This window comes from Pelmatolapia mariae, linkage group LG18 (genome assembly GCF_036321145.2).
Source record: "Pelmatolapia mariae isolate MD_Pm_ZW linkage group LG18, Pm_UMD_F_2, whole genome shotgun sequence".
In the NCBI taxonomy this organism is placed as follows: Eukaryota; Metazoa; Chordata; class Actinopteri; order Cichliformes; family Cichlidae; genus Pelmatolapia; species Pelmatolapia mariae.
In genome coordinates this window covers 14252785-14265502 of record NC_086243.1, presented here as the reverse complement: position 1 = coordinate 14265502, position 12718 = coordinate 14252785, and the positions used below count along the sequence as shown (strand labels likewise).

The following is a 12718-nucleotide window of genomic DNA, read 5'->3' as shown; positions in this document are numbered from 1 at the left end:
CAAACCTAACTGCCTTCTTGGTGATTAGTGTTACCTCCAGTATTCTCTGGGTGAAATTCCCAGGGTGGCATTGTCTTTTAAACTGTGAAGCGTATTTACTTTATTTACACCTCGTGCTGCCACATTAGCAACAGTCAGTAGATGATTTTGGTGATAAAGAAATGTGTTCACAGAGAGAGGAAGAGGAGTGGTGCTTGTGAGGAGGAGCAGTTGTCCTGCTGTGCTTCGTGTCAGGACGTCCTGAAGGATCCAGTCTCTACCAGCTGTGGACACTGGTTCTGCAGACAGTGCATCTGCTCATACTGGGACCAGTCTGCTTCATCAGGAGACTCGTCCTGTCCCCAGTGTGGAGAAAGATCCAGAAGCAGAGCTGGACTGCAGACAGCCAGTCAGACAAGCTGTGTACAAAGTAAGACTGAACATCTGTCTGCTGATGGACTCATTTCTGAAAACTGGACTTCTTGTGTTGTTCAGACATTGAAGAGTTTTCTTTCTCTTTAGTCTCATTGTTTTTCTTTCTTTCAGCAGATGTTGGTCTGCAGGAGGTTTTAGATGAACATAAGATCAGTCTGAGGAGGAGATGTGAACGTGTGACTGAAGGAAGTGATGAAACAGGAAGTAGAACCCTCCTCAATGGGATCTACACTGAGCTCTACATCATAGAGGGACAGAGTGAAGAGGTTCATACCCAACACGAAGTGAGGCAGCTGGAGACAGCTTCCAAGATGGACGCCCTCCATGACGCTCCAATCAGGTGCCAGGACATCTTTAAAGCCTTACCTGACCAACAGAGACCCATCAGAGTGGTTCTGACCAACGGTGTCGCTGGTGTTGGAAAAACCTTCTCAGTGCAGAAGTTCACTCTGGACTGGGCAGAGGGCTTGGAGAACCAACATGTCAGTGTGGTGGTTCTGCTTTCATTCAGGGAGCTGAACCTGATCAGAGATGAGCAGTACAGTCTTCTGGAGCTGCTCCATGTTTTCCATCCAACATTACAGAAGGTCACAGCAGAGAAGCTGGCTGTCTCTCAGCTTTTGTTCATCTTTGACGGCCTGGATGAAAGCAGACTTTCATTGGATTTCACCAACAGGAAGCTGCTGTCTGATGTCACACAGAAGTCATCAGTCAGCCAGCTGCTGACAAACCTCATCCAGGGGAATCTGCTTCCCTCGGCTCTCGTCTGGATAACTTCCCGACCTGCAGCAGCCAATCAGATCCCTCCTACATGTGTCGACAGGCTAACAGAAGTACGAGGCTTCACTGACGCCCAGAAGGAGGAGTACTTCAGGAGGAGATTCAGTGATGAAGAGCTGTCCAGCAGAATCATCTGCCACATGAAGACATCCAGGAGCCTCCACATCATGTGTAGAATCCCAGTCTTCTGCTGGATCACTGCTACAGTTCTGGAGCACATGTTGACTACAGAGCAGAGAGGAGAGCTGCCCAAGACCCTGACTGACATGTACTCACACTTCCTGCTGGTTCAGACAAAGAGGAAGAAGAACAAGTACCACGAGGTACGTGAGACGAGTGCACAGGAGCTGACGGAGGCTGACAGGGAAGTTCTTCTGAAGCTGGGGAGGCTGGCGTTTGAACATCTGGAGAAAGGAAACATCATGTTCTACCAAGAAGACCTGGAGCAGTGTGGTCTGGATGTGACAGAGGCCTCGGTGTACTCAGGAGTTTGTACAGAGATCTTCAAAAGAGAGTGTGTGATCTTCCAGAAACCAGTTTACTGCTTTGTTCATCTGAGCATTCAGGAGTTTCTGGCTGCAGTCTACATGTTCCACTGTCACACCAACACAAAGGCAAAGGTGGTGGTGGACTTCCTTAGGATAGACTACAATGAGTCATATCAGATTTTTTTCCTGAACACAGCCATGGAGAAATCCCTCCAGAGTAAAAATGGCCACCTGGACCTGTTTGTTCGCTTCCTTCATGGCCTGTCTTTGAAGTCCAACCAGACACTCTTAAGAGGTCTGCTGGGTCAGACAGAGAACAGTCCAGGAATCATACAGAGAGTCATCAACAACCTGAAGAAGATGAACAGTGATGAAATCTCTCCTGACAGAAGCATCAACACCTTCCACTGTCTGATGGAGATGAATGACCTTTCATTATTCCAGGAGATCCAAGAGTTCCTGAAGTCAGAGAACAGATCTGAAAAACTCTCTGAGATCCAGTGCTCAGCTCTGGCCTTCATGCTGCAGATGTCAGAGGAGGTTCTGGATGAGTTGGACCTGCAGAAGTACAACACATCATGGCAGGGACGACTGAGACTGATTCCAGCTGTGAGGAACTGCAGAAAGGCTCGGTGAGTTCACATTATATGAATACATAGCATTAAGATACATTTTATGACTAGTTTTTCATGTATTTGTGTCCCTTTTGTCATCACACATGTTTATTAATTTTTAGTATGTAGTCATTTGGAATCAGTCACTGTTAACCTCTTTTACATCCAATAGGTAATTAAGCTTACAGTAATTAGTGTGTATCATATGGAGGACAACAAGAGCCATGTACATCGAAATAAAGAATTAAAATAAAGAAGCGTCTGGACTTCTTGAGTTGCTTGAAGACGTTTCACCTCTCATCCGAGAAGCTTCTTCAGTTCTAAGGGTCAGTGGTGGAGAGTCCCAGATTTAAACCTAGTGGGAGTTTCCCCCCCAAAGAGGGACAAAGGACCCCCTGATGATCCTCTACCTAATCACATGAGCCAAGGTGTGAAAGTGGGTGTGGGTCCTAATCAGCCAGAGTTTCGGGTGAGCTCATTGTGAAACCTGGCCCCACCCTATCATGTGATTTCCTGAGGTCAGATGGCCCAGGATGTGAGTGGGCGTTAAGGCGTCTGGGGAGGGATCTCAAAACTGGATTATAGATGGCAGACAGTTGGTGTCGTAAACCACCGCCTCTGTTCAAAGATGGTCGCTCACAGTGGACGTACATATTTCAAATACAACGAGGGTTTCTACAGACAAAAACATGGCTGCGCCATGGGCTCCCCCGTGTTACCTATTGTAGCCAACCTTTACATGGAGGAAGTGGAAAGAAAGGCTCTTGGCTCTTTTAAAGGGAGAGTACCCAGCCACTGGTACAGATATGTAGACGACACCCGGGTCAAAATCAAAAGACAAGAAGTGGAATCCTTCACGGAGCACATTAACGCCGTGGACAAAAACATCAAGTTCACCAGGGAAGACACAAAGGATAACTGTTTGCCTTTACTGGACTGTGCCGTGCACATTGAAGAGAATGGCAACCTCAACATTGAAGTTTACCGGAAGCCCACACACACGGACCAGTACCTCCTCTTTGACTCCCATCACCCTCTGGAACATAAACTTGGAGTAATCAGGACCCTACACCACCGGGCAGAACATGTTCCCTCTAAGCCGGAAGGGAAAAAGAAGGAACACACACATGTAAAGAAAGCACTTAAAACATGTGGTTATCCTAATTGGGCATTTATAAAGTCAGCAAAGAGGCACAGAAAAGAAGGTCAGACACCAGCGAGGGAGGATAAGGACAGACGCAACAACATTGTCATCCCCTATGTAGCCGGTGTATCAGAGAAACTCAGAATTTTCTCCAAACACGACATCGCAGTGTACTTCAGACCCAGCAACACACTCAGACAGAAACTGGTTCACCCGAAAGACAAAACTCCTAAAAACAAACTTAACAATGTGGTGTATGCGGTACAGTGCAGCGAGGAATGCCCAGACCTCTACATCGGAGAAACCAAACAGCCACTTCACAAGCGTATGGCACAACATAGAAGAGCCACCTCCACTGGACAAGACTCAGCAGTTCATCTGCATCTAAAGGATAAAGGTCACTCTTTCGAGGATGCCAACGTTCACATTTTGGACAGAGAGGACAGATGGTTTGAAAGAGGAGTGAAAGAAGCCATTTACGTCTACTGTGAGCGACCATCTTTGAACAGAGGCGGTGGTTTACGACACCAACTGTCTGCCATCTATAATCCAGTTTTGAGATCCCTTCCCAGACGCCTTAACGCCCACTCACATCCTGGGCCATCTGACCTCAGGAAATCACATGATAGGGTGGGGCCAGGTTTCACAATGAGCTCACCCGAAACTCTGGCTGTTTAGGACCCACACCCACTTTCACACCTTGGCTCATGTGATTAGGTAGAGGATCATCAGGGGGTCCTTTGTCCCTCTTTGGGGGGGAAACTCCCACTAGGTTTAAATCTGGGACTCTCCACCACTGACCCTTAGAACTGAAGAAGCTTCTCGGATGAGAGGTGAAACGTCTTCAAGCAACTCAAGAAGTCCAGACGCTTTTCTTTCCAAACTCCTTAGTCGATTTATCAGATCTCACTGACAGACTGTGGACATTATGGAAGCCTAAATGTGATCCCATCTTCCTCCTTCATCTGCAGATTAAAGCAAAACAAAGATTCTCATTAAAAGTCTGCAGGTGTGAGAGAGACTCAATCATTGTGTTATGTCAAACACTGTAAGAGGAGCTGAAGCACAGATGTGAAGAGAAGATGTTCATCAGATTATGACAGCACTTTGTTTTGTCTTCATATACATTCAGTCTGTGTTTATAATGCAGATTTTCTGCTTTTATAATAAAACATTTTATATTTTCTACAATCACAGACTGACTCTGTGTGGACTCTCAGAGACTCACTGTGAAGTTGTGGCCTCAGCTCTGAAGTTCAATCCCTCTCATCTGTCAGAGCTGGACATGAATGGAAACAACCTGCGGGATTCATCAGTGAAGCTTCTGTGTGCCGGACTGGAGAGTCCAAACTGTCAACTGGAGACTCTGAGGTGAGTTTGAGTGCTTTTCAGAAATATTGTCTCTTTCCGAATGACTGAACAACAGGTTTTCCTTTTGGCTCCAAAAGGAAACAACGTGACAGACTTCAGCAGATTTCATTTAAAGGCTGACAGAAGTGGAGTGTTGACGGGGAGATGTTTGATAGGACAGTTTTTCAGCCTCCACAGGTTCATGTTGTGCTCCATCAGTCAGTGAAGATGAAGTCACTACTCATTCACTGGATTTCTTTAGCTCCCCCCTCCTCTGACAAGTACCTCTACCACTAGAAGTCATCCTTCCAATTCTAATCACTTCTAGTTGCAGTGTTTTGTCTTCTTGATTCGCTGATCCCTTGGAGTCTCTAATTTACAGCATAAGAGTCAGGGATAAGTGATCAGCTAATAAGGCTACTCACATGTGCAGGAGGTGGCCAGTTCTGCTTTTCTGTGTACTTTGTCAGAGACTGACGGAGGCACTTCCAGGCATCCCAAATTATACTTATACTTTCACCAGCTTCAATTAAGACAAAGGTTATTTCATTTCATGTCTTCATTCATTTCTGATTTCATTAACACTTAACTTTGGCATAATCCCTTTTAATCCAAATACTTTTCTTTTTAAAACTTTCAGTCATAAATTATTCATATATATTTAATATAATCCCCCTTTTTACTAAATCATACACTTTAAAAGTCAGACATTTGGTTCTGATTCTGATCAGAGCGTGCTGTGTGTGCCCTCACAGCTCCTCACACATATACGCTGCCTGGCCAAAAAAAGAGTCACCACCTGGATTTAACTAAGCAAATAGGCACAAGCCTCCTATAGACTATGTGCACCTTAGCATATGCTACTTCCGGTGGGGAAACTCCTGTAAGGCGCTTCGTTTCCGATGTGATATTGGCACCTTGTTTATGGTGGGGTTTTCCAAAAAAAGCCAACCAAATGGATGAATCAAGCGGTGATTTACATTTCTCAAGATGTCTTGAGCATTTACTGAATATATTTGTAGATGATGTTCATTGACTTGTCGATATTTTTCCCCCTCGCCTCAGAGCAAAATTGAGAAAGGATTCAAATTTTATATTTCTCAGTATTTGTATATAGTGTTCTCTCTTTTATCGCAGGTGCTGTGTTCTAAAAATAACCAGCAATAGGTGAAATCCGCAAAGTAGCCAACTTTATCTTTTTTTTTTTTTTTTTTTTTAACAACCATTTTATATGTTTTAAAACCCCTCACTACACACTTTATACACTTTTCTCAGACAGGCATCAACATTTTCCCACTTTTCTCTCTCGTTTAAACACTCTCAAAGTTCAAACCTTCGTTAAAAAAAAAAAAAAAAAAAGTCCAGTATTATAGATTGAAACCGAAGATCAAAAACTGTTTTCAGTCCCAAACATTTATTTGAAAAATAAACATACAGTATATTTGTTTTCCTATAAATAATAATGACGGCTTTTAGAACTAATAAATTTAACTTTAAGCTTAATTGCTTAATTTAAGCTCAATGCACCTTATAATCCGGTGCACCGTATGGTCCCAGAAGTCCAACATTTTTTGTGTGATGGTCATCTTCCTCTGCCTTTTGGGTGCTACCGCAGATGCCTATGACAGTGCAAAAGGTTTTGTCGACATTGTTGTGTTTGTTGGGGAGAAAACTTGCAAACATACAGCACGTCAGAGTCACACTGCTAGCGATTGATGTAGCGATTCTGTATTGTACAGGAGAGACGGCACGGAGGAGATCAACAATGGTCTACAGCCGATCAGGACGTAGAAAACAATGTGCTTTAAAAAACACAGCATGCAAAATTGCACTAAAAGAATCTTTGAGGCTGCAAAAGGTGAACCGTGTTATAGTCAGGAACTAGGGCTGTGCGATATGACCAAAATCTCATATCCCGATATTAAGACATCTATCATCTAATTTATAACGATATAAATTACAAAAATGTAACATTTTCTGTAAATTCTGTGAATCTCGGGCATCTCGACTTGCGTGAAGTGTTTCCAGCTGGGCGTCGCGTACCTGGAGTCGAGTGTTTTAACTGATGCATGAAACGATACATTTTTAGACATAAGTTGTAACGGCCGCCGTTTTCTTTGTGAGTATTTATTACACAGCGTGCTGCGGGGAAAAGCCTGTTCTAACGTTTGAGTCTAAGGTTTATTTTTTAGCACCTGACGGCTCTTTTTTGCTTCTCATCCGTAAATACTCTGCGTCTTTCACGTGATTCAGTTTATTTTGAAAAGTCTCAACAGGCTCTTGAGCTTTATTGTGAAAGGTTTATGTGGAAAATAAACAAGCGGACACGCCGTGGTTTTACCGTCGTTGTTGCTAACGAAAACGTATAAAAACAAGCGCTTGTCCGTCCGTAGTGTGGTTATTTTAAATATAAGAGAAAGAGAAAACTTTAAGAAATTAATAGCCACTACAGTGACCATCAAAATGATGAAAAAATATTGCGGTAAACAGTTTATTTTGCGATACCACGAAACAAACGATAGCGTAAAATGAAACGATAGACGTTTTTATATGGTCACCCGATATATATCGTTATATCGAACAGCCCTATCAGGAACCACTGTAATTGTGAAGATAAGTCACAACATACCCTTCTTAAATACTAACATATAGAAGACCCTTACCAGCAGTCATTCATGTATTATTTTTTTTTTTTTTTTTTTTTTTTTTTTTTTAATATCCTGTGGCTTTTTTTTCACGGTTTGTTGACATGCTGTGTTGTTAACAATAACAATGTTATTGTTTGGCTTTTTTCAGTATTTTATTTGTTCCTGAGTAAATCGGTTTGGCTGAGATTAAAGTTATAGTTTTTACAGAGCTGAATAAACGTCAAGCATACAAATGATTATAAGAAGTGTGAGATGCTCGAGAATTTACTCCAGTGTCCTGTTATATTTTAGATAGCAAGGAGCAGACGGCTGAGTTTATTTAACTCCACCGAAACAAACTGCAAATTTCATTAAAAGTTTAATAAACTGTCGTCTTGTCTTTATTTTTAGTTAGCATAGACCTTAAACACAGTTGAAAGCTAATGATAGTTATATAAGAGCAGATGCATACTGGTGCAATAAGCTGTACGTTGTACGTCCAATGGATGCATGATCTGATTAGTCGACTAATCGCAAAAATAATCGGTGACTCGTCGACTATCAAAATAGTAGTTTGTGGCAGCCCTAACATCCGGTCTTAAGACAGGAAGTTAGCATTTTCTCGTCCACAGGGTCTATTGGACAATTACTAATAAATTACAAATAAATCTTGTGACATTGCAGAAGCTTGTTGAAACAATACCACAGTGAATCCTGCTGCTAAAATGTACAGATAGATCTGACTATCAGGAAATTAGAAATTTTGTTTTTCGTAGGATTAAAGTTTAGGTTTACAGAATATCTAAACTAGCAACTGGAGGGGGTGGGGCTTAAAGGGAAAGGAGCTAAAACTTGTTTCAGATAGAGGATGAACTGAGGGTCTGCATTAGGGTCCAGTATTTGAAATAAAAACAGGATTAATTTGAAATGTATCTAACAACAATAATCACAGATGAGTGACCAAGAGTCCTGTGTGTCTGTGCCAGTAGGTACTGAACTAGTGTCATTAAATGCATCAGCTGCTTACTGATTTCCTTTAAGAGCTACAATTGTGATTTTACTGAGCAATTTCTAAGTTGTTTTATTTGTTCTCTGCTTAAATTTTAAGCTATTTTGTGAACTATGAATTGCACTACACTCTGATATTAGTTTTCTTCAAGTTAAACGTGTGTGTGTGTGTGTTTATTATTTCTAGACTGAGTGGCTGTTTCCTGTCCTGTCCTTGTCAAACTTGTGGGGCATTTAAAATTAAGATAGCAATTCCAGCCAGTCCTGAAAAAACATTACATTTTACCAGGCTCATCAATATAATTTAAATTTGGCCGTGTGTGTGTGTGTGTGTGTGTGTGTGTGTGTGTGTGTGTTTTCTTTATTTCTAGGCTAAGTGGCTGTTTCCTGTCAGAGAGAAGCTGTGACGCTTTGTCCTCAGTTCTCAGGTCCAAGGTGTCTTGCCTGAGATTTCTCGACATGAGTAACAACAACCTACAAGATTCAGGAGTTAATATTTTGTCTGTTGCACTTCAGAGTCCACGCTGTACACTGGAAAGTCTGAGGTCAAAACAAACGGATATTTAAATTTTTTTTTTTTTATCAAATTACATAATTAACCACTTAAAATCTTTAGCTTATGAATAGGAATTTCATTAATCTGTTTTTGTTTTATCCTAATTTCTAAATCACAGTAAATCATCACATTTGTGGGGCATTTAAAATGGCAATTCCAGCTAGTCCTGAAAAACTACTACATTTTACCAACCTTGTAACTCATCAGTGCACCATGAATACAATTTAAATTTGGCCTTGTCTATCTGTGTGTGTGTGTGTGTGTGTGTGTGTGTGTGTGTGTGTGTGTGCGTGCGTGTGTGTGATTTTGTGTTCTTTATTTCTAGGCTAAGTGGCTGTTTCCTGTCAGAGAGAAGCTGTGAAGCCTTGTCCTCAGTTCTCAGGTCCCAGGTCTCTTGCCTGAGAGTGCTGGACCTGAGTAACAACAACATACAAGATTCAGGAGTTTTTCTTTTGTCTGCTGCACTGCAGAGTCCACGCTGTACACTGAAAACTCTGAGGTCAAAACAAATGGATATTTATTTTTCGTCAAATTACAGAAGTAACCAATCAAACCTTTTAGCTAATAAATGTTAGCGACATCCATTTTTTGTTGTTTTAGTATTTTCGTAATTTTTAAATCACAGTAAATTGTCACATTTCTTAGGTCTTTAAAATATAGACAGCAATTCCAGTCAGTCCTGAACCATTTCAATATTGCCAGACCTTGTAACTCATCAATGTACTATCAATACTTTACATTCACCTATTTATGTGTGTCTTTTTCATATTTCTAGGCTAATTCTTTGTAACCTCTCAAAGAGAATCTGTGACACTCTGTCCTCGGTTCTCAACTCCCAGTTATCTTGTCTGAAAGAGCTGGACCTAAGTGACAATGACCTGAAAGATTCAGGAGTTAAGCTTCTGTCTGCCACAGTGAAGAGTCCACATTGTACACTGGAAACTTTGAGGTCAGAGATCAGTCTTTTTTACTCAGTATTATTTAGAATATGTATTACATTTTGAATGAATGGCTAAAGGTTACAGAATTGTCAGCTTCCTTTAACACCCACCCATCTTCTTCTGCTTATCTGGGCTCGCACATGGGGGCAGCAGCCTAAGCAAAGAAGCCCAGACCTCCCTCTCCCCAGCCACCTCCTCTAGCTTGTCCGGGGGAACACCAAGGCGTTCCCAGGCCAGGCAAGAGGGAGGGGCTGGGGAGAGGGAGGTCTGGGCTTCTTTGCTTCAGGCATCTGATAAGGATGCCTCCTGGGCGCATGCCCGAACCACCTCAACTGACTCCTTCAATGTGGAGGAGCAGCGGCTCTACTCTGAACCCCTCCCGGATGGCTGAACTTCTCACCCTATCTCTAAGGGAGAGGCCAGCCAACCTTCGGAGGAAGCACATTTCCGCTGCTTGTATCCACAATCTCGTTTTTTTTGGTCACTACCCACAGCTCGTGACCATAGGTGACAGTAGGGACATTAGCTTTTATGCTCAGTTCTGTCATCACCACGATGGGCTGGTACAGCATCCGTATCACTGCAGCCGCAGCACCAATCCGTCTGTTGATCTCCCGCTCCCTTGCACAAGACCACAAGATACTTAAACTCCTCCACTTGGGGCAGGAACTCGTCCCTGACCCAGAGGGGGCACTCCACGCTTTTCTGGCTGAGAACCATGGCCTCAGATTTGGAGGTGCTGATCCTCTTTCCCGCTGCTTCACACTCGGCTGCGAACCGTTCCAATGCGAGCTGGAGGCCATCACCAGATGAAGCCAACATGTCCACATCTTCCGCGAAAAAGCAGAGATGAGATTCTGAGGCTACCTTTGTGAAAGGCCTCCACCACTTTGCTGTGCCTAGAAATCCTGTCCATAAAAGTTATGAACAGAATCAGTGACAAAGGGTAGCCCTGGCGGAACCCATCACCCACCATGAACCAGTCCAAATTATTGTTGTCAAGCTCTTGCAATTGTTATATAGGGATCGAATGGCCCGTAGCAATGGGCCAGACACCCCATACTCGTGCAGCACCTCCCACAGGACACCCAGAGGGACGCGGTCGAATGCCTTCTCCAAGTTCACAAAACACATGTAGACTGGGTGGGCAAACTTCCATGCGCCCTCAAGTATCCTCGAGAGGATAAAGAGCCAGTCCAGTTTTCCGCGACCAGGACGAAAACCGCATTGTTCCACCTGTATCTGAGGTTCGAGCAACAGACAGACTCTCCTTTCCAGCACCCTGGCAAAGACTTTCCCATGGAGGCTGAGGAGTGTGATTCTCCTGTAGTTGGAACACACCCTCCTTCTTTTTATTCATGTTTATTTTGTTATTGAAAACTTGTTGTTGTTGTTTTCTGTGAAGATTCTCATAACAGTCCATGAATCTTGGGGTCCTTTTGATCATGCTATGTCATCTAATGTGCACATTAAAGATAAAAACTAGTAATTTCTTCTCTCTGTGATCAGTTTTGATAAAAATGTAAAAATATTTTCTGAGAGTGGTGTTGAGAAACTCATACACTTGTTACTCACAGGCTTAAACCTTGAGTTCATCCAACATGGTGCAACAAGAGTGCTGAAATACTAGAAAAAGTGACCAGATTTCTCCCACGTTAGCTTCTCTTCATTGATTCACCATCTAATTGAAAGTTAAATTTCAAATAATTTTTCCCATATACAAAGCCCTGCTTATTAATCCCTGGGGTTGTTAATCCCCTCCTTTTCCTGGATTCCAGAATCCAGGAAAAGGTCACCAACATGTAGCCACACATCTGAAAGCATATTGATTTGCTCTCCTGATATTTAGACTGTAGTATTGATATTTTAACCTTTAAGAACAACCCCAGGTTTCTCTTCAGCACTGTAGCCAGGCTGACAAAAAGTCAGAGCTCTACTGAGCCAACAATCCCTTTAACGTTAACTAGTAATGACTTCATGAACTTCTTCAGAAATAAAATTTTTATCATTAGAGAAAAAATTACCAATAATCATCCCACAGATGTAATATTATCTACAGCTACTTTTAGTACCATTGATGTTAAGTTAGTCTTTTTCTCCAATTGATCTTTCTGAGTTAACTTCAATAATTACTTCCTCTAAACCATCAACGTGTCTTTTAGACCCCATTCCTACAAAACTGCTCAAAGAAGTCCTGCCATTAATTAATTCTTCAATCTTAAATATGATCAATCTATCTCTAATAATCGGCTATGTACCACAGGCCTTCAAGGTGGCTGTAGTTAAACCTTTACTCAAAAAGCCATCTCTAGACCCAGCTGTCTTAGCTAATTATAGGCCAATATCCAACCTTCCTTTCATATCAAAAATCCTTGAAAGAGTAGTTGTCAAACAGCTAACAGATCATCTGCAGAGGAATGGCTTATTTGAAGAGTTTCAGTCAGGTTTCAGAGCTCATCACAGCACAGAAACAGCTTTAGTGAAGGTTACAAATGATCTTCTTATGGCCTCTGACAGTGGACTCATCTCTGTGCTTGTCCTGCTAGACCTTAGTGCTGCGTTCGATACTGTTGACCATAATATCTTATTAGAGCGATTAGAACATGCTGTAGGTATTACAGGTACTGCACTGCAGTGGTTTGTATCATATCTATCTAATAGACTCCAATTTGTTCAAGTAAATGGAGAGTCCTCTTCACCCACTAAGGTCAATTATGGTGTTCCACAGGGTTCAGTGCTAGGACCAATTCTATTTACATTATACATGCTTCCCCTAGGCAGCATCATTAGAAGACA

General features: G+C 42.3%; 1 protein-coding gene across 3 annotated transcripts in view; it reads left to right on the top strand.

Annotated features, from left to right (window-relative positions):
• Window positions 1-12718, top strand: part of LOC134617125 (protein NLRC3-like) — a 28852-nt gene that overhangs the window by 1086 nt on the left and 15048 nt on the right. For all 3 annotated transcript variants that reach the window (XM_063462314.1, XM_063462313.1, XM_063462315.1), the window contains 6 exons: window positions 174-409; window positions 526-2314; window positions 4638-4811; window positions 8797-8970; window positions 9307-9480; window positions 9757-9930. In XM_063462314.1, coding sequence (XP_063318384.1) covers window positions 174-409; window positions 526-2314; window positions 4638-4811; window positions 8797-8970; window positions 9307-9480; window positions 9757-9930 — 2721 coding nt within the window. The remainder of the gene's footprint in view (window positions 1-173; window positions 410-525; window positions 2315-4637; window positions 4812-8796; window positions 8971-9306; window positions 9481-9756; window positions 9931-12718) is intronic.